Below are 21,963 nucleotides of genomic sequence, written 5' to 3'. Positions count from 1 at the left end.
ATCAAGGGTTTGTCTAAATGAATCGGGTTTTTCTCCACACCACTGCATGCTTTGGAGGGGAAGACTGTGTGCCAAGTGGAAAGCCCATTCAGTTTTTGTGGTTGCACATAAACTGGAAAGAGACACTACCTGGAATACTGTAAAGCTACCTCCAGTGTGGCATCCATTTTATGTGCAAAAGAAGACAATAGAGATGGAAAGAATATTCACATTTACTCAATTCTGGACTGAAAAATGGGTTCCTCAACCATTAGGAAACCCTGTTTGGGAAGATTAATCCACTTAAGATAATTTTGTATGGATTTCACCTGCTATTTGCATACCCCAAACTCTTCTAGGAAATCATTTTCTGGTTTTTGTGAGATAATTGTGAGGTTTACACAACAGTTTCCAGACCGTCACATGCATCTTTGTGTAATGTTGCGGCTTTCTTTGCAAAAACCCATAACAATTTTGTACAACAGCAATCTTAAACAACAAAAATTGATTTAAAAAACAGAAATCTTGCACAAAGGATAATCACAAAGCTTTCTTGTCTAAGAGTGTTGTTTTCTACACAAGACTTTTGCTGTGCAAGAATCTTGTTATGTAAGATGACTTTTTAATATAGAAAACAGCAGGCATACTAAAAAGCACACAAATAATGTCTGCAAATAATGTTGTTTTGTGCAAAACCTCACAATTCCCTCATAAAAAACCCTAAGTGTATTTCTGCATAGAATAGTTTCCTAAAACACTTTGCGATGTGTGTGAATATTGGGTGAGAACTGCACAGAAATTCTTGTTTTCTCCACCATAGGCAGAAAACTGAAAATTACTTTCACTCAAGGACAAAATTATTTGCCCTTTACAAGGACAAAATAGCCAAATATTAATATCCCTGGAACATGAACAGAATGTGTTCCTTGAACAAGGTAATAACAAAGAAAGACTAGAAAGAGAAACAGATGAACTGTATTATATTTCCAAATTTCAATCCATTACAGACATATGAACAAAGACTACATATATTAATACACGATTTCTTACTACAGTAACAAAAAGAATCTTTTCTCCCAAGGAATTGGCTTTCAGTGAGAATGTTTATTGCTTTCACACATCAAAACCGGCCACTGTAAAGATCTGAAAGACCTCCATCTCTGTATGCAGCCGTTTGAAAATTTAGGACAAAGGATTAGGTTTGCATCCTGTCTAGATCCTATTACATTACATTCCACTCCCATAACTATGTATATATGCTTTATACCTGAGCATTTATTATCACTGTGTGAGCATCTGATGAAGTGGGTTTATATCCATGAAAGTTCAGTTAGTCTTAAAGATGCAGCTATATTCATCCCCCATCTTCCCCCTTTTTATAGTGTTTTCAAATGTGAAGCTGGCCAGGGAAGTTATTTAAGTTTTACTTCACTAATGATTAATCTACAAAGATCAAGGTAGCAGAATTCTCCTAACTGACTTGCTGCATGTTGAGAGGGTTGGGGTTTTTAGTGGTGGTGGGGAGCTTTTCCCACAGGAAAAAACCTCTCTCTCTACTTACAGACAACTTGGACAGGTAGATATCCTCCAAAAATCTTCAAGAATGCTAAAACTGGGGCAAATCTTGCTATGTTCTGAATTATCAGAAGGCCAGTTCACAGAGTTGAAGTCCATTTAAAAAGCTGACTTCAAAATATTAAAGTGCTGATTGCATTATTCCATGGTTTGAGATACTTGTTTTTTCTGTTCATTTAGTCTGATGTGTGTTTTTTGGTTCTTTATGTACTCTAAGAACATATGGTAGGGGGAAAAAATAATGTGAAAAGAAGACATTAGAGAAGAAGCCTAATGGCAGTAGATAATATAAAGAAATTAGGACTTCTTAAAATGCTAAACTTGGAGCTTATCCAAGCAGTTTAAGGAGCCAAACAATGGAGCTTATCCCATTAACAAATAAGCCAGTTTATTTCTTCCAGCTTGAATTCAGGTTCTGGGATGCCTCTGGTTGTTATCATATCTAAATCACTGTCTATCTAGCTGGGATGCCACCACCCGGATTCATCCTGGGTCGAAGCCTTGCTCAGCCAGCATGTTTTCAAAGTCAGGGAGCTTCCGACTTCAAAAATTGGCCAGCTGAGTAAGGCTTCGACCCGGGATGCATCCGGGTGGCGGCATCCTGTCTAGATAGATGGTGATTTAGGTATAATAATATCTGGGGCATCCCAGATACTGAATTCAAGCCGGAAGAAGTAAGCCAGTTTATTTGTTTTGGGGAAAGCTCCAATAACTCTTTCCTGTTAAAACAATTTTAAATGGCATGCATTCTATGATTTATCCTTTGTTGCACATCTTCAATCTATAGGAATAACTGCAGCTTCTGTTGTTGTATTTGGTTTGTCAGAAGTTGACCTGCCTCTGAAGAAGGATGGCTTCACATCAGAGGGGACCACACTGGAAGCTTTGTTGCGTGGCGAAGGGCTTGAAAAGAAGATAGACACTAAAGAGGAAGATACTCTACAAGAAATCCAGGTGAGTATTCTTCTACTGGCCTGATCACATTTACTAGCTATATACTGTGGGCCCCTGGTCTCTGCTTGGGTTTGCTTCCAGGACCCATCCATCCCTGTGGATACCAAAATCCATGGATGGTCAAGTGGATTGTACAGTGGCGTAATAAAATGGTGTCCCTTATATAAAATGGCAAAATCAGTGTTTGTTTTTTGGAATTTATATATATATTTTTAATATTGTCAAGCCATAGATGGTTGAATCAGTGGATAAAAAAAATCCATGTATATGGAGGGCCAACTGAGATGCTGAAAAGATTATGTATGATGTTGTTTGGTCTACGACACCTGTTTGTTGTAGGACATCTCTTGTGGCCTTCATGTTGTGATCTGCAGGAGACACACAAAACTAAGCACTATCCATTGTACATATATGGAATTCCCAGTTTGTCCTTCTGTGTGAGAAGGAGATTGTGTTCTTTGATGTAGGTGTAATTAATAAGCTATTTTGAGATAATATAAAGTAAATGACAGAAAAGCCCTGACCTCATAGCTCAATGGGCAGCCCAGTTAATTCCCCTTTATATCAAGATTAAGGAGAATACACATAAAACAAGAATTTGGAGTAGTGAGTCTGAACAAAATACAAGAAGTGCAGATTAACACAGCACCAAATAGGTCAGGGGCAACTTTCAAGAGATGTAATTGCATCTCAATGTTTTGTGAAGAACAAGCACCATGACATTAGGGCTTCCTGGAATGGAATGAAACGAAATGGAAAAGAAAGAAGAAAGAACGTTCTTTGTGCTATGGTGTTTGAAGTAAATTCAGGCTTTTGTAAAATCATTGTCGAGAGGTGTAATATGGGAACTGAAGCTGTCCTGTTAATTGATGTGAAGCATTTGTGACATAATAAATACGCCTAAGATGAGTTCTGGCAGGATACTACAAAATGGGAGTAGGAGGACTACTTTTTAAACACAGAAGTTTCCACTCTACTTTTTGAGCCTGTGACTGACTGTTTTGATGCTATCTCTCCCCCACCTCACCCCAGTTGACTTCTTCTTGGATATAGGAATGATGTAGCCAGGGGCTTGCAAGTCAGAGAGGATATGTGCTCCAAGGCCTGTTACAGACTGCCAAAATAAAGCTGCTTTGGGTCTCTTTGGAGGTATGCTATTTAAATGATGCCTGGGTCCTAAGAGTCCGGAGGTCGCGCCAAAACCACACTCCATTCCTAAGCACTGGAGTGCAGCTTTGGTGAAGCGTCCGGATTCTTAGGATGCATGCATCATTTAAACAGCATACCTACAAAGAGACCCGAAGCAGCTTTATTTTGGCAGTCTGGAACAGGCCCAAGTTTGAGTCAAAGCTTTAAAGGAGCTATCCATGGTTCTGAAGCTTATCTGGAGATGATGTTCAGCTCCAGAGAGCCCTTTCAGACAAGAAGACATCCATGAAAGCCTTTGAAAGTGTCTGAAAGTCCCAGGCTTTGGTCCTGTACAAACCTATAATATTTTGGAGATTCACGTGACATTTTCTTCATCCTGAAGTATTTTCTGGGAACTCCTGGCACTACCAAAGACTTTCAGTTCTTATGTGAGGTCGAAGGCTTTCATGGCCGGTATCCATAATTTTTCGTGGTTTTTTTGGGGCTATGTGGCCATGTTCTAGAAGAGTTTATTTCTGACGTTTCACCGGCATCCGACAAATTTTTCCAGAAGACAACACAGCCCTGTTCGAACATTGCCTCAGCACAAGCTATTTTCAGTGGGACAATGGATTCTACGAGCAGAGAGATGGGATAACAATGGGAAGCCCTCTAAGCCTTGGAATAGCAAACTTTACATGGAACACTTTGAAAAGCAAGCCCTGGAAACAGCACCGAAAAAGCCCACAACTTGGTTTTGATACATGGATGACACTTTCACCATTTGGAGCCATGGAGAAGAGCTGGCTATGTTCCTGAACCATCTGAACAACATCCACCGTAACATCCAATTCACTATGGAAAAAGAAAAGGAACACTGCCATTCTTGGCTGACCTAGTCACCCACAAACTGAACCAACATTTGGGTCACACAGTATACAGAAAACCTACACATACAGACAGATACCTGCACAAGAACTCAGTATATATATACCCACTCTCTTCCAGGTCAGCATTCTCTGAAGATGCCAGCCACAGATGCTGGTGAAACGTCAGGAATAAACTCTTTTAGAACATGGCCACATAGCCTGAAAAACTCACAAAAAACTTTCAGTTCTACTTCACTGCTTAATTTAAATTAACCCAGTACTTTCTGAAATGAAAAATATTTCTATTTGTGTCAGTCTGTCTGTCTGTTTTCTGTGCTATCCTGGAACTAAGTAAGATGGCTGCTGCCAATAAACACATGTATTGTTGCCGGGACACATATTCAACAGAGAGTTGGGGGGGGGGGGGGAGGAATGTTTGTACCAAATCAAAATGATCCTAATGTTTTAACTAGCATACTATTGTTACAGTACTTTGATTGTAACTCCTGAGTAATAAGTAAAAAAGCCCAGTGGAAATTGATGAAAATCAATTTCTAAAATGTTCCCTGAGTAATATGTGTTTAGTGGGAGGGGGAAGTGGGAGGACAGTATGGGGGGGGGGGGGGGAGGATGGAAACCTGGGTTATTTCAAGAAAGAGTTTGGATGCATGTAGTTAAAATCCAAACAAAAAGAATGGGAAACTCTCAGTACCTGCAGATGATTTTTCCCCTCCTGGTTGAGCCCAGAGATAGCTTATTTAAAGTCTGGATTAAAACCTGCATGGATTTACTGCCTGTTGCTGCTGTTGTGTGCCTTCAAGTCATGTTCAACTTATAGTGGCCTTCAGGCAAACCTACCACAGGGTTTTCCTGACAAGATTTGTTCAAAGGAAGTTTGCCTTTGTCTTCCTCTGAGGCTGACAGACTGTGACTTGCTCAAGATAATCCATAGTGTTTTGCTGGTTGTGTAGGGATTCAAACCCTGGTCTCCAGCATCATGGTCCAGTGCTCAAACTGCTATACCACACTGGTCACTTTTTAGTAGCAATGTATTGATGTCACTGCTTCCTTGGAAGGAAAACAAGCATGAAAAAGAAATGGCCCCCAAACAGCAACTGATTTGTGAAGAATTTGTAAATTCTTTGTTGTTGAATATGTTCAGGTGTAAATATGTGGCACAGCTCTACTTAATGTAATCTTGAAGTACATGTTTCAAAACCAGGCCCTGAAATGGCATTATCTTTGCAACTTCTGTATCGAAATCAGGGATGGGAATCACACAACCCTCCAGATGTTGTTGAACTGCAACTCACCATGGGCTATGATGGCTAAGACTGCTGAGACTTGCAGTCCAACAGTGTCTTCAGGGTTTCATGATTCCCACCCCTGATCTAAATTAAAGAAGTGTGAATGCTGGTAATATATGTTCCCTTCTGTCTTTGCCCTTCTTCTAAAAACCCTCTGCTGGGCTGGGATTTGTTTTTAATTACTGTTTATTGTTTTAATGACAGAGGGTTTTGGAAAATGATGAAAATGCAGATGAAGCAAACGAGGAAGAAGAGATGGAAGAAGATATTCCAAAACGAAAGAACAGACCCAGAGGACGGGTAGGTGACTTTAACCAAATGAGAGGAAGAAAGTAAAAACAAATACTGTTTTCATATTCACACTCATTGTTTCTATAAGTTCACCAATAGATAGATAGTGTGTGTGTATGCGCCTTCAAGCTGGCTGTTTACTTATGGTGACCCCATAAATTTCAAAGGGTTTTCTAGACAAAGAGCTTAATGACATCTGTGGTATAGGTATTTGGTAAACACTATGGAAATACATCCTAGAATACTCTGCTCACATAACCCAATAAAGCTCTCAAACTGAGAATTCCAAGTCTCCCACCATACTAAAAATCCCAGATTCCATAGGATGGAGGCATGACAATTCATTTTAATTTGAATCGCTACAACTGTGGGGTAGATACATTTAATGATTCACTTGTATATCATCTAAAGTGCTTTGATTGAGAGTTCCTGCATAGCAGGGGGTTGGACTGGATAGCCCTAGTGGTCTCTTCCAACTATGATTCTATAAACCTACTGTCATTTGTGGGATGATCACTTCTGTTTTATATTCTGATTTTGGTTTAGAATGTTGTTTAAAAAAACACCATGATGGAAACTGAATTATTGCCCCTGCCCAACCCAAGTCATGCACATATTTGTGTGCCAAGTGAAACTTTTATTATCTGGCATTTGTTCTATCTGCATTTCTAGATGAACCAAAGCTGTATCTTTTCCCTTGACAGTTTCAGTGCAGGGAAGAGCTGGCTATCGATCAGTCTTCTCCGCATGGCTCTGCAGCTGGAGGCTCTCAGTAATCAGATCCCCTGGCAGGAAACCCACACAGCATGAAGGCAGGCAGCTCACCTCCCACTCGTCATTCTGCTTGGCTGTTCTGGCCCTCTCTGCTCTCTGGAGTAGACTGCTGGAGGCTCTCAGGACTGAGTGAACACCAGCCCTTGCAAGCCTCCAGTAGCAGATTCACAGCAGGAAACTCTTTTACATTAGCCAAATGTTCGAAAGGACTTCTCTTTACTCCTCCATCAATATCTTCCTATTTAATGGCTTGTGTGGGGAGAAGACAAGGCCATTGATGAGCTGTGTCATTGTACTGTACTGTGCCACAAAGGAAGGAACTGGCAAAAATATCTCTGAGTATTTCTTGCCTAAGAAAACCCTATGAAATTCATGGGTTCCCATAGATCAGCATTTGACTTAAAGGCATGTGCACAAAGAAGAATACAAGAGAGAGCTTCTGGAAGTATTCTGTTAACAGCACAATGAGAACAGGATAAAGAAAAAGAGTAAACTCTAGCTTATGTTTTCATCCCTGTCAAAATCTTCTCATCTTGAAAATCTCCTCTGACCTCTGTTCTCTTTGACTGTCCTGCCTTTATTTAGCCTGAGGGTGTTCCATCTGGTTGCTACCAGTTTCAAGCTGGCCTACTCGTTATATAAAATAAGGGGATATACATTATGACTGTGGATCCTTTTATACTACACAGTTATAGCTCCATGGCTCTTTTTGGTTCCATCCTATGGAATCCTGGGATTTGAAGTTTATGGAAGGATATTTAGAATACCCATGGCCCAAACTAAATAATACATGTAATCATCCATCAATATCATTGGCTCAGGGGACTATTATATCATCAGAACTGAGGCAAGGTGCTTTGCAGACAATTTTGCCAATCAAAATTGATCCCCAGCTTCTTGCTCCCCCTGTCAGGCAACAAGATATAGGGGCACAGATTCATAGAGTTGGAAAGGAATGTAAGGAGCATCTAGTTCAACCCCCCTGCCATGTAGGAATATACAACTAAAGCACACCTGGAAAATGGCCATCCAACTTCTGTTTAAAGACCTCCAAAAAGGAAAGTCTACCACTTTTTGAAGCAGTCTACTCCACTATCAAAAAGGGAACATCAGGAAAGTTCTTGCTAATATTTAGATAGAATATATTTCTTTGCAATTTAAATCCATTGGCCTATGTTCTAGTCTAGTGGAACAGCAGTAAACAGGCTTGATTCATCTTCTACATGATATCCCTTCAGATATTTGAAGTTAGCTATCATGTCACGTCTCTATCTTCTTTTCTCCAAGCTAAACATAGCCAGCTCCTTCAGCTGTTCCTCATGGGGCTTGGTTTCTAGGCCTTTGAACATCTTGATTGGCCTCCTTTGAACACTTTCCAGTTTGTCAATATCATTATTACACTGTGGAGTCCAGTGCTGTGCACAGTACTCCAGGTAAAGACTGATCAAAGTAGAGCAGAGTGTTACCGTTTCTTCGATTGATCTGGGCACTATTCTTTTGTTGATGCAGCTTAGAATTGCATTGGCTTTTTGGGGAGGGGGGGCACTGCTACATTACACTCATGTTTAGCTTGACGTGTGCTGAAACTCCTCCTTTTCACATTTGTTATTTTACATGTGGTCCTCTGATCAGGTGCTTGCTTTTTCCACTGCAGCTCTGATCAGAATCAAAGGTATCCCAACACAGATTCTGTGATGGTTTTTTAATTTAATAAACATGTAAACCAAAAGTCTCTATCAAGTCTAGTGTGGCCCTCATAATGAATACACATGGCTATCATTTACACATATTGATTGAGAGAGAGAAAGAATGCTAGAGAGACTGATATTTTGCAAGGTTGACTCGCTCTCAGTTACTGATCTATGTTAATAATGACTTACCATGTTCTCACTTATTCCACATTTGGAATAATATTTTTAGTCCTTTATGGTCTATGATCTGGACACATATACAGGAGAACTTACTTCCTTTAACAAAGGAAAAATCGGTATTTGGCGAGTTCACAGTACAAAAGATGAAAAAGGCTGTAAGAATGTGCTGGCATACTTATGAGATGGGAAGTGGCTCCACTAGGTATATACAATAAACAGAACCATACAAAGTGCATCTAATGCTCAAACCCTACACCACACTGGAAACCAGGGTTTGAATCCCTACTCAGCCATGGACTTGAAGGCACACAACAATACGGTACCTCACACTTCATTATACAATAAATTGCTCTTTCCACTCATCTCCTATAAGAACATGATTTGACAAGTTATTCTATAGCTATCTTGTGAACATAATTCTGGTGCATACGATTCTAGAATTCAGACGCATAAATGCTTGGTTGTTTCAAAGCACAAGTGAAGAGATTAAAGGCACGGTGACAGAGATAATACTGTGGCTCTAACGGGCTGGTCATTCCAAATTTGTGCACGTCCTTCCCTTTCCTACAGCATGATTTCATTTTTAATCTCAGCCCCTTCATCTGTCCTTCTGGCAGGCTTCCCTGCTTGGCTCCATTTGAGTGCTCCAAGGCTGCTCTGCTGAAGCTTTTCTGCTATATACATCAATTCCTTGCTGTATAACGGCAGGAGACTGAAGGCAGCCATGGATGACTGAATGCCACAGAAGGAAGCCCTGACAGCAAGCACGTGGCACTCAGGTCCATGACTCTGGGGTGGCTGTCTATTTGCCAGCCCCCCTGAGGCCAGCCATGAAATTATGAGACTGTCGGAGAAGAGATTTGAAGGCCAACGACATGTGGATCTTCAGGGAGAGATTTAAGGACTTTGTCTAGAAATAATGGGCAGGGCAGTAAAGCCTGAGATCCTATTGTGTACATTGTGTAGGCTGGAAACATGAGTACACATATAAATTGTATATTTTGCATGCCATGTAATGTAGGTTAGTTCTAAAGTGTAGATACTTTGTGGAGTTCAGCTCACAACTTCCCCTAGCCATTTTAGTCACTGTCTACACTGAATGGGTGATTCTGGGAGCTGTAGACCAAAGGGAAAAACCATTCCAAGCTCTACTCTGGTGCTAGTTGTTATTCAGTGTCCCTTGCCCCAACCACCATGATTTTGAAAAAAGCCAAAAGAAAACAAAATTAGAAATCAGTTTATATGCAATTAGGATTTTTTTGGGGGGAAGCACCAGAGATTTTTATTAATGAATTAATAAGCCCTCTCATAGAAACTTTTAAAGTTTTTTGTGAGTGCCCACAAGCATGCAGATGTGGTTATCTGGTTTACATTTAAAAAAATTGTAAGAGCTGATGGCCAAAGAACAGGAATCCCTGATCAGCAATAAATGGCAGGTTCTCATGGTGGAGGAACATTAACAGAATGTCCCTTAGGGACAGGCACTGGGTTATCAATGGTTCAGTTGCTAGAATTGATCCAGGACCCTTACTAGCTATGGGCTCATTGTTGGAGGGAAAAGGTTTTGCTTCCCTCCTCTTGTTCTCCAGACATTTCCAGAAACTCTCTTGGTTTCTGTTATCATTAGCTTTTTGTGCAGTTCTTGAGCAACTGCGTAAAAATGCATGGGGTCACTCTCATGTAAGCTGCAGATCTGAAAATGGGTTCATCCATGAAGGTTTTTGAGTTACTATATTTTTTTTTTCTTTGCACTGTACTTATCGTTTATTGATTGATTGAATTGCTATGCCTGCTGCTATGTTTCAGGCATTATTGCTGGATCCTGGAACATGCTAAAGGTAAAATAAGATAGAACTGCATTCTTAACAGTTTGTCACAATATGACTCTGACCCACAATTCAGTAAGCAGGAACAAAAGCCTAAATCTAATGCAGTGTAATGCTTCTGGTAACGTCAGGATCATCCGTCCTTCTCCCTTTAGCTCTTTCCAAAGTGTGTGGGTGATGGTGTGATGCATCAGAGAGAGGAGATTGCATTGACTTCCTGTTCCAACAGTGCTGATCAGCACTCTTCCAGAAGCTGTCCAACACTAGATACTGTGCATAAGCCCAAGGCCTTCACTAAGTGTTCCCCTTCTAATACTCTGTGGCTACCACATTGTAAACTGCTTAGGAAGTGCTCAACACTATAAAGTGACCTAAACATTATTATTTTAAAAGTTATCATTGATTAATTAACTAACTATATCCATGAGTTTTAATGTCTTTGTAACAATACCTGGGACAGAGATAAACAGGATTTAAAATTTTCTATATATGCATATTTTGTTCATCAAAAGGGTTTTGAAGATTAGTATCGCCAGCAGTTACATTAATATCTTGTTTTCCTTCTAGGCTCGGGGTTCTGGAGGTGGCAGGAGAAGAAATGATGTTTCTTCCATGGATGACCATGATAAACCCTATGTTTGTGACAGTAAGTAGTGCCCAGGCCTTCCACTTTGCTTTTAGTCTCATCCACTTCCTCTAGAAGCAACCAGAACGTAGTTTCTTTCTTTGCAATGGTGGTCATAGTGGGGAAGTTTTACAGCTTTATAATTTGCTTATCTTCCATTGCCATCACTGCTTGTTCTTCCTATTTTTTTGCACGGGTGAGTAAAAATGAAACCCTTTAGCCAGAGCTGACAGTGACTACTGCTCTCACACCTCATTTCCCTCTTCAGTGTTCTCTTTCTGTTCTGTTTCTCGACTTCTCCTGTGGCTTTTTGTACCTTTGTCTCTTTCCCACCTTGTGAGTCATTTAACTTCTGGTTCAGTAAGGGCCACACCAAACATTATATGGGAGATGGTTTGACAGCTTTCCAGAGTTCTTCTTCAAATGAAAAAAGTAGAAGAATGAGAGGAGACAAAGTCCCACATGCTATGCAATGATCAAAAACATTTTTTTAAAAAATCGGAATGCATTTCAGCCTTATCACCAACTGGCCTTCTTCAAGGGCTATTTAATCCTCAGAAATTTCAGGAGTGCAGTTTGCATTCTCTATTCAAGTGGACATTTGATTATTAGAAGAAAGGCCAGATGCCTTCTATATTTTATAGAGGGTGCAGACTACAACTCCAGAAATTGTTGCAGAGAAATTATTATGTAGAGAGAAATGCATGTTTTTGTTTTGCCCATCCCATTGTTTGCAAAGAAACATAGGAAAAAGTGTTTTCTACACTAAAAAACCCTATTTTCTATGCAAAACCCCTGTTGTTGTTGTTGTTGTTGTTATTAAAATACTCACATATGTTTCTCCATATAATAATTCCTGCGCTACAATTTGGGACATTGAATAGCAGTATAAAATTGTGCAAAATTCACTCAGGTCTATTATTCTTCCTAACAAGGTTACTTGACTATTGGGGAAAGTGTTTCTCATCTGGTAACAGATAATTATTAATATTATTTCCATCCCTATCCATTAGTCACTCCTGGGAAAGAGAGGTGACTGCTTAATCCTCTCACCTCTGTTCATTTTTACTGAAAATCAGTTTCCCCCTTTATTTGTTTTGTGTGGGAGAAAAGAGACTGGTGCCCATTTTGCAATCGGTTTGTGGGTTTGGGATGATTTTGAGCAGAAAATACATCAAAAGGGGGAAAGGATGAAGCATAGCATTTTTTCATGCTGTTCTTCTACAAATGGTGTCAGCCACTTGTAAAAGCTGCATTTTGTTTAAACATTTGCACAGAAACAGTACTTCAGAACTGTTATATGCATCTCCCATGTAACAGCTAAATTAGCTTTTTATTATAAACCAAAGTATGCCTTGGATACTTTAAAAAAAACAACCTTGAAAGGCTAAACTTATCATTTTCTTCACTAATTTGGACAGAATTTTCATTCAAATTACATGACACAGCTGTACCTGAACAATTGGTTCTGTAGTCTCTACTCACGTAGGGTTTGTTCTATGACAATTGTTGGACAGGATACAATCAAAATATTCTGCTTAAAATTACTGTCCTCCTCATATGGAGTCCTTTATTTGGTGTAATGTTAATGTTTTATTTTGTGAAGGCTCTCTGCATTGACTTTTTATTGGTGCATTGTATAGATGGCTTTTCGTTGTGACTTTAGAATGCAAGTTAAGCATGAAAGATCCAAATGTAAGCGAGTTTCAGTGTTTTGGGACAAAGTCAGGTGTAATGGTTTCTGAGTTGCTCTTTTTTAAAAAGCACACTGTAGAAGAACTGTCCTTTGTCTATCTGTGACAACAATGTCTCCATTCACAGAAAACTTTCTCCAAAAACATTCACTGATTGGCATAATTTATCTGTCTGGTCAACTGATAGCCTGTGAACAGCATCCTATCCTTACTCTGGTTTTTAACCTTGACAGGTACTCAGTGCAAAGTGAGAGGATATCGCAGAGGCCCCTGAAATAGTGATGAGGCCTATTTCAGTTCATGCATTCCTTAACATTGCCCCTTAGAATGACAGGTTGAGACTCTCTTATCTGAAATGCTTGGGAACAGAAGTGTTTTGGATTTTGGTTTTTTTTTTAATATTTTGGAATACTGGTACTACACATATGTACCAAATGAGATATCTTGGAGATGGGACCCAAATCTAAGCACAAAAATAATTTATGATTCATCTACACCTTAAACACATATCTTGAAGGTAATTTTATACAATATTTTAATACTGTTGTGCATGAAACAATGTTTGTGTATGCTGAACCAGCAGAGAGCAAAGGTGTCACTATCTCAGCCAAACATGAAAAAAGTTTTGGATTTTGGAATACTTCAGATTTTGAAATTTCAGATAAAGGAGACTCAACCTTTATTAATCACCTCTCTCAACTAGTGTCAGGAATCGCATATGCTTTTGTCCTGCCATAATAAAGTGATGGGATATGTCGTAGTGACAGTATGTTTTAGAAATGTTTTAGAAAGGTGAGCTCAGATCCAGTTATTGAGATAAGGCAGGAAAGGAGACAAATCAGTTATCATATTTATTTATTATATTTATTTGTATCCTGCTCTTTTCCCAGGACTGGGACTCTGTAAGAAAGTGTATAACAACAAAGAGAAAAGGGCAATATGGGAAAAGAAAGAGAAATATGTTTATTAATTTCAATGAATAAGAATTAAGCCCACCTGAGGTTTTAATTGTATGTAGTTTAATAGTGTGGTTATAATGTTTGCTGGCAATTTGTGACAATGAAAGTCACCAGACTGGACCTACAAGGTTTTTTTTTTTTTAAAATAAAAGTTTTGAGTTTTTACTACTGAGTCTACATTTCTGAGCTATGGTATCTTTCTGGAACTGACAACTAGGTTTTGACCAGAGCTTGGAAAAGTTACTTTTGCTGGCTGGGAGGTTCTGGGGATTGTTTCCATCCCCCCCCCCCCAAACTCTAGGTTTGAGGCCCTCAAATCTGAATCGTTGGGAGCCCTTTGTCTGAATTATGCCACCACATATAACATTTCTGCCTCTAGACATCATTTCAACTCAGCAATACAACCCTTTCCTCATTACATCTTGTAATCTATTCTTATTCCACTTGATAATTTTCCTTGCCATTTTTCAAGACAGTTGCCCTGTGTGCTCTTGCCTCTGTTTCTTTTAGACCTCAATACTTCTGTTAGCTCATTTTACTGAACAGGACAATCAAACTTCACCTAAACAAAGGTGAAGATCACAAAGCTTCTGAGTTCTGCAGACTAGTTATTATCTCTGACCGTTGTCCCACTTGCTTAGCTCAGCAATCAGATGGATTTTTTAAAGTTATGGTATAACCACCAGTTACACATTCTCACTGCTTGAAAAGGCAAAAGCTCCCAGAACCCCTCAGACATCATGGGTATAGCCTTTAAGGAGGCTGCTGCCTTATCTGCTCCCCCTTCCCAGATGTTGAAGGTGGTCCAGCAGTATTGCTGGACCAATTAGTTCTCTTGGCTGCTGCCACATATGGGGAGTGCTCAGCTACCTACCTCTCAGGCATGAAGGAGGTTGCAGGGGGCATAGCAAGGAATGAGCCAGCACTTGAAATGCTGGTTCATACTGAGAAGGATAAGGATGGCAATGAAGGCAAGGTAGAGATGAACAGCACCCATAGGAGATCAGAGGGTTCTCCTGAAGCAAGCAAAGGCGAAGAAGCACCCCTAGATTTAATCCAAAGTCAGGTCAAGGTGCCAGGAGTGCCACCCTGGGATAAGGTGTAGGGGAAAAGGGAAAGCATCCTGGTGAGTATTCAGGCAATCTGTCAACTGCCCAGGCTTCTCTTTCCTGCTCCCTAAAGCTAAACTTTTAGGGTAAGGGCCAAGGAGAGGAAACAAGGGTCACCTTCAGAGGTTGTCACTACATGCTGCCAGGGGAAGGGTTTATTTATTTATTTTATATGCTCTCTTTCCGCTACACTAGCCCCAAGGTGGATCATGAAATGTGCTTAAAAACACTACAGCTGTAAAAACAAATAAAAACATCACATTAATATAACAAGTTAAACATACAAATAATTAAAAAACAAACTAAGTTAAAAATATAAAACCATTAAAAACACACAAAGACTTCCCAATAAGAAGCCTCCTTAGGTGCAATTAGATATTCAAAGCCTACTTGTAAAGAAAAAGTTTGGCCTGCTGGAAACAGAGCTGGGAAGGGGCCACACTTGCTTTTTATGGGAGGGAGTTCCAGAAGGTGGAAGCAGCCACTGAGAAGGCTCTCTCTCATATCCTCACCAAGGCTGCATCCGCACTGCAGAAATAATCCAATTTGACACCACTTTAACTGCCCTGGCTCAGTGCTAGGGAATTCTGGGAGCTGTAGCTCTCCATCAGAGAGTTCTCATTCCACAACAAAGTACAATTTCAGAATTCCATAGCAGTCCCAAGATTGGGACAAATGACTTTTACAAATCACCACGCTTCTCCCATGAGCCATCTTGATGTCCTAGCCCTGTCATCCTGTACAGAGACATCCCCCATTTATCTGCCTTGGGACCCAGTGCTGCTTCTGCTTACTTTCCTCTATGTCCCCATCCTGCCTCTACTTATCTTCCCTGACAGTGTGTTATCTATGTAGGCAGATTTTGGGGGGTAGGATTTTTGTTGTGCAAAATTGCCACCTTTTGTCTAGGAAAGGGCAATCTTGGATAAAAGAACCACATGTGCCTGCCTGGAAACAGTATTTTGGTGTGTGTGTGTTCAAACCCCCACAATCATCATGCAAATGACCTTGTTTATTTCTGTTCATAAGAATTTCCCAAAACAATTTGAGATGTGCAAATACTAGGCAAAGATGCACAAATTTCTTGTCACTGTATTATTCTTCCCAAATGAGTTTCCCAAGTGTTTGGAAACCTATTTTTCAGCCAATAAACAAATATTATAAGATATATTCACCACCCCCACAACTCCAAGATTACTTCATTCATTCAAAACAATTCCTACATGGTCTGTGCATTTCCTTCCAAGGTTAATCCTTAGGGCCTAAGCAGGCAATTTTCATGAATACGGTATTATTCCTGTTGTTGAGCTTTATTCTTAATGTCCACTTTAAAACTTGGGATTGGAGAGTTACTTTTGTTGACTCATATGTTTTGAGCCCAGAGGTTGGCAATACATGCCACCAGAGCTGCATTCAGTGTGGGTTAACAGGGGAGATATTGCAGCATTATAGTTTCTGTTATTTGCTTAGGAGCAGGTGATTGCCATCAAATGGCAACAAAGAGGAGGATGGTCTTCTTCCAGGGCCCTAGTTCTCCTTTAAGCCCAGTCGTATTTAGGCATGCATCATTTGTGTGGATGGGGATATGAAAGAAAAACACAACCATAGATCTGGTATAAAAATAGTACACATATGAATTAATACTGATATTATAACTTCCAACCTAAGAACAAATCATAGTGTGATCATAGAGACAAACGATTTAACCTTTCTATGTGCTGTAGTTTCCTCACTGGAAAATTGGGTAATACATTTTTATTATAGCTTACTAGGTAATATCCAGAAAATCGTTTCCAAATGAACAATATCTAAAACTAATAAAGCTTATCACTTTTAGGCGGGCATAATTTTTTAAAAAATAACACAGGCTGTTAGCTAATATACCAGTGGATTCAGCTCCAACCTTAACAGTGTAGGTTTAAGCTGAAGCATTTTTGGATGATCCAGGAGCTCAGCTACACAGATAAAATAAAATGGTTTCACCCTGTCCTCATGGCGACCTGCCTTCACAAGGCAGGGCCAAAGCTATCTTCATGACACAAGGCAAGTTCCTCACTGAATCGACCGTATCCTTCCCTTAAACCATTTTTTATATAAAAAATATCTTGCCTCTTGCTCTGGATTTTGCAGAAAAACCCAGAGCACTCTGTAGCAATGCCGTGTGACTTTCTACACATACATCTGCACTGTGTTGCCCAGTACCACCACTGCTAGTGGAGGTCATTCCCTCTGAGGTCAAAACAAGGGGCCTAGCCATGTGATCAATGCTGAGCACCTCATTTCTGACCTCAGAGTGAGTGACTTGCACCAGCAGTGGCAGTGCCAGATGACACAGCCAGAATGCGTGTGTAGACAGCTGCCTTGTGTCACTACAGAGGTAATATGGGGGGGGGGGGGACAGGGCAGGCTGCAGGGTCAGAATTCTCCCGGAGCAGCTCAGGGTATTCTGGACAGTGTAGGCGAGCACCTACTCGGGAACCCCTTCTTAGGGATGAACTTCTTGAGAGACAACATGTGTATCTTCTTCTATCAGTGTTAAGGGATGCTTGTATAAAATTTAGTATATGTCCCTTTTAAATAATCAGATGTGGGGCCCAATCTTTTCCTGGTTGCCCTGTCTAATTTTATAAAATGTTCTGCAGCCCTTTAAAAAGAGCATAATTTTATTCATGTGTGTTTTTCTCTTCTTTATTGTCATAAGACGCAAGTAGTTTGCACATGGGTAACTGCATTCAAGCGCAGACTATGTTTGGGACTCTCATGTCTGTGCAAAGAAGTAACTGTCTGGTGTAAGAATTACCAGAGCTGGCATTTCCTTCTTGAGTCCCTACATTGGGAGAAAGGTGGGGGAATATAAGTAAACAACAACATCACCAACAATAACAACAACAGCTACTTTTTTGACTACAACTCCCAGAATCCCCAGCCAATTTGGCCAGGGGCCAGGGCAGCTGGTTGATTCTGGAAGTTATATTCCAACAAAGTAACTTTTCCAAGCTCTGAGGAATACATCTAAGAATCTAGTTACCTAGCCAAAGTGGCACCAAAAAAATATGCTAACCTACTTTTGTTGTTGCTGAAGTATCATACTCTGTCTACTGCTCTTTGTGTTTCCTCTGTTCATAGTCTGTGGCAAGCGCTATAAAAACAGGCCTGGTTTGAGCTACCATTATGCTCACACTCACCTTGCAAGTGAAGAAGGGGATGACGCTCAGGAGCAGGAGACACGCTCCCCACCTGTCCACAGAAATGAAAATCACAAACGTGAGTAGAATGTGTGTTTCCCCTTCTCTTCCTCCACTCCCTCATTATGGACTTCTCCAGCACCCTTCGACCCTTTCCTCTGGTAAGATTTAGCCTTGCATTTCAGCAGTGGTTACAATTACTTTACTCCTCTGTGAATTATTGAGGCTGGGGCTTTTAGTGGAGCTAATCAACTGCAGCTTTCCCAGGTGCTGAGCTCAGCTAGTCAAAAATTCAGCTCAAACCTCACATTAACTCTGCAGCAGGTCACTTTCCATCACTGCTCCCATGGGGAGAACTTGTCGAGGGAAGACAAAGAAAGAGGGGAACCCAATCTGCTCTTGTCAAGCAATCTCATAATAGTTAGCTTTGAGAATAACAAAACACACCTCCCCCCTTTTCTTCTACATTTTCTCTTTCTTCTTACTTATCGTAGCGACTCCTTCCTCACCTCCAATATCCTTCCTAAATCCTCACCTGATAATGTAATAGCATCTCTGTCAATATCAAGGGAGTAAGCGAGAGATAAGGTGCTAACTTAAAGTCTAGATTCAGCCCTCATAGGGCACATCTAATAAGAATCCTTCTTCCACAAAACCTATGGATGTCTTAAAAGGTAATGATGCTTAATCATTCTCATTTTTAAGGCAGAAAGTGGCTTATTGACTCATTGGGTGAGACTACTATTACTACTATTAATCCTGAATGAAGAGTTTGGAGATGCTCAATCCTAATTCTTGTCTTTGTTAAGGTTTTCTTTTTCAGTGTATTGATAGCTCAGGGTCATTTTCATAAAGCATTGTGTGACCATTCACCTTGGGCATCATGACCTTGGTTTGCTGAAGAGGAAAGCCCTGATTATCCAAGCAGTCCATGTCTTTCCAATGATTCCAGATTCTGCTTGAAGAGATACCATGTTTTGATCTGTGGACATAGCATAGTCTGTTGGGCAGCACAACAAGCATGCACATGTTATTTTGGGTCGCACCTGGGCATGACTGAACAAACCATAGGCAAGTGGCTGGGGAAGCGTGGCCTTTGTTGGCATAATTTGCTTCTTTTGCTGTTCAGAAAACACAAGAGGCCTCCACCATACATTCTAGTCATTCACTTTGGCGGTGATGACCTTGGTTTGCTGAAGGGGAAAGCCCTGATTATCCAAGCAGTCCATGACTTTCAAGTTATTCAAGCCTGGGGTACATTTACTATGTCAGCCATTCTTCCTTGCCAGCTTTGTGAGGTGAATGAAGGTGATCCACAATGTCTGGATGGAGCCTGCAGACAGGTCAGTAGGGAAACTAAGGCGCGGTACAGAGCTCCAGGAAGAGGCGTCCAGGAGCTGTCTTTCTTTGCTCTGTGTAGCCGCGCTGCAGCAACCAAATTGCACGGTGCGGCTATGAAAAAAAGGACCGCTAAAAACAGCTGGTGGCGGCATGAGCATGTTGCTGCTGTGCGGCTCCATCTGGAGGCTGCTCAGCAGTGACGTTATCGCTACACATGCCATCTATTCAGTGCTATGCAGCGAGGACGCCCTTGTCACGGGCGAGGGAATGTGGACAGGGTGACCCTCACACATCACGAGGACGTCCTTCGGGGTCCGTCTGTACCAGGCCTAAAAATGCTTTGATGAAAGAGTTGGGCCTTTTCCCCCCTATTTCTTTTTGATCTCTTGAAGGTGATCCATGTAGTCTGAATAATGCCTGCAGGCAGGTCAACAGGGAAGTTAAGAACGCACTGATGAAAGGGTTGGGCATTTTTTTTTAAAAAAAACAAACATATCCCTAAATAATATTTCAAAGGCCTGAGTTTTATATATCTCATGATGTTCACCTTTCTGAGAATTTGCAGCACAGGGTTGTTGGCTAGTCTGGTGAGGGAAAGGGGCTAATTAGATGCCCCTTGTCTGTGGCAGCAGGTAGTTTATGTGTGTGTGTGGAGGGGGAGAAAAGTAAGATTGTGGTGAACACCAACACTGCCCATTTTGTTAAAGCGATGGCCTCTGATGTTACCTCTTCAGGTCATGGAATCAGGGAATGGGGAAGGAGACTACCCTTAGTTCTGGTCTAGGTGCTGTCTTAAAGCTTGGGGAAGGGAATTCATTGGTTTTGCCTTCCATTAGGGCCAGCTTACAAGCAACACGGGTATTTAGGTTGTTGGGGCTCTAGTGTTTGCCCAGTTAAAGCTAAGGAGGAGGGTTTGGTCAAGACCCACTGCCTCAGTTGTCTCTCCATCAGGTTGCTCCCCCCCCCATTGCTTATCACAGACTTTAAATTAGTTAAATAGTTTAATAAGTCAATAAAGTGCCCTTATTCAACCGAAGTTGAATCTGGTTTCTTTATTCCCATTATGGGTTAGCAAAGGTTTCCCTTTTCAATGTATTAGTAGCTCAGGGTCATTTTTATAAAGCACCATGAAGCTGTTGTAGGGGGAAATACTATCATAATGCATTACATGCGCAGAATTTATTGTAAGTGATATGGAAGTGGTGCTGACTGTAAAATAAAATCTTTCCTCAAATAAAGATCTTTATTATTGATGTTAGAAATAAATGTGTAACTACTAAGGTACAATCTCCTTCAGAGCAGCATAAAACATAGTAGCTTCTTACTGAGTTAAGGTTTAGCTTCTCACGAAACATTGGTTACTGGCTTTCTTGTGGAGACAAGGAGATAAACTAAAATCAGTGATTGTTAGATTTCTTTTGACTGGAAAAATATAAGAAGACCTCAGCTGAAATGTAGCAAGTGGTCTTTCTGTTTTTAAAAAACAACTTACACTTGATTATTTCATTTTTAGGAATTTTATTAACTTTATATCAGAATATATTAATTAGACCAACTAGCACCTTAAAATCTAATACTAATGAAAGCAGGAGATTGCATTAAATGAAAAAAATCAAATTAGTTAAATAATGCAGTAAATAGCAATGAGATTGGGTTCAGGTCTCCTTTTTATAGTATTCATTCACTGGCTATCAGTGTGCTCAGTTACTGTAATTCTTTGCATGAATCCTTCCAAAAACATGCATCATTTACTCTATGTCTTCAGAACTCAAAAAATATACTTTCCATAACCTTATTCTCTCCTTCCTATAACTCAAAACATATCAGGTTTAAAGTGATCATCACTGCTCAGCATTTCATTTCCTACTGCATTCTGCTTACTGCCATCTTCAAGCTGATTGAACTTTTGTGACAATCAACAAATGGGAACCCATTTCAATTTCTTGTCTACATTCCACCCCCCCCCCCCCTTGAAACAAACAAACCCACACACAAACCCAAGATTACAACTACAGGTTGAATCTCCCTTATCTGTAATTCCAAAATCTGAAATATTACAAAAAGTGGCCGAGACAGTGACAGATTTGTTGGTGATGGTTCACTATACACAAACTTTGTTTCATGCACAAACTTATGAAAAATATTTAAAATTACCTTTAGGTTATGTGTATAAGGTGTATATGAAACATAAATGAATTTTGTGTTTAGACTTGGGTCTGATCTCCAAGATACCTTATTATGTACATATATGGAAATACAAGTATTCCAAAATTCAAAAATACCCAAAATATAGAACAGTCCTGGTCTCAAGCATTTTGGATAAGAGAGACTCAACCTATACAGGGTTTAAAGCACATGTGGGCAACCTGTAGTCTTCCAGATGTTGTTGGACTACAGCTCACATCAGCCCAAGGCAGCATAAGCAATAGTGAGTTACAAGGAGGTTCAATATTTTCTGGAGGGCCACATGTTTAAA

General features: G+C 40.3%; 1 protein-coding gene across 4 annotated transcripts in view; it reads left to right on the top strand.

The window, feature by feature from the left end:
- Positions 1 to 21,963, top strand: part of DPF3 (double PHD fingers 3) — a 275,329-nt gene that overhangs the window by 184,425 nt on the left and 68,941 nt on the right. For all 4 annotated transcript variants that reach the window (XR_016280963.1, XM_089521811.1, XM_089521810.1 and 1 more), the window contains exons 4-7: positions 2,381 to 2,508; positions 6,017 to 6,112; positions 11,142 to 11,220; positions 18,088 to 18,225. Coding sequence is in view for 3 of the 4 variants with exons in the window: in XM_089521811.1 (XP_089377937.1) it covers positions 2,381 to 2,508; positions 6,017 to 6,112; positions 11,142 to 11,220; positions 18,088 to 18,225 (441 nt within the window). In the remaining variant the exon portion in view is untranslated. The remainder of the gene's footprint in view (positions 1 to 2,380; positions 2,509 to 6,016; positions 6,113 to 11,141; positions 11,221 to 18,087; positions 18,226 to 21,963) is intronic.

Source organism: Sceloporus occidentalis, unplaced genomic scaffold (genome assembly GCF_023333645.1).
Source record: "Sceloporus occidentalis isolate IW3139 unplaced genomic scaffold, rSceOcc1.0.p SCAF_4, whole genome shotgun sequence".
Classification (NCBI taxonomy): domain Eukaryota; kingdom Metazoa; phylum Chordata; class Lepidosauria; order Squamata; family Phrynosomatidae; genus Sceloporus; species Sceloporus occidentalis.
Note: the sequence above shows the minus strand (reverse complement) of the source record. Positions and strands in the feature narration are given on the sequence as shown.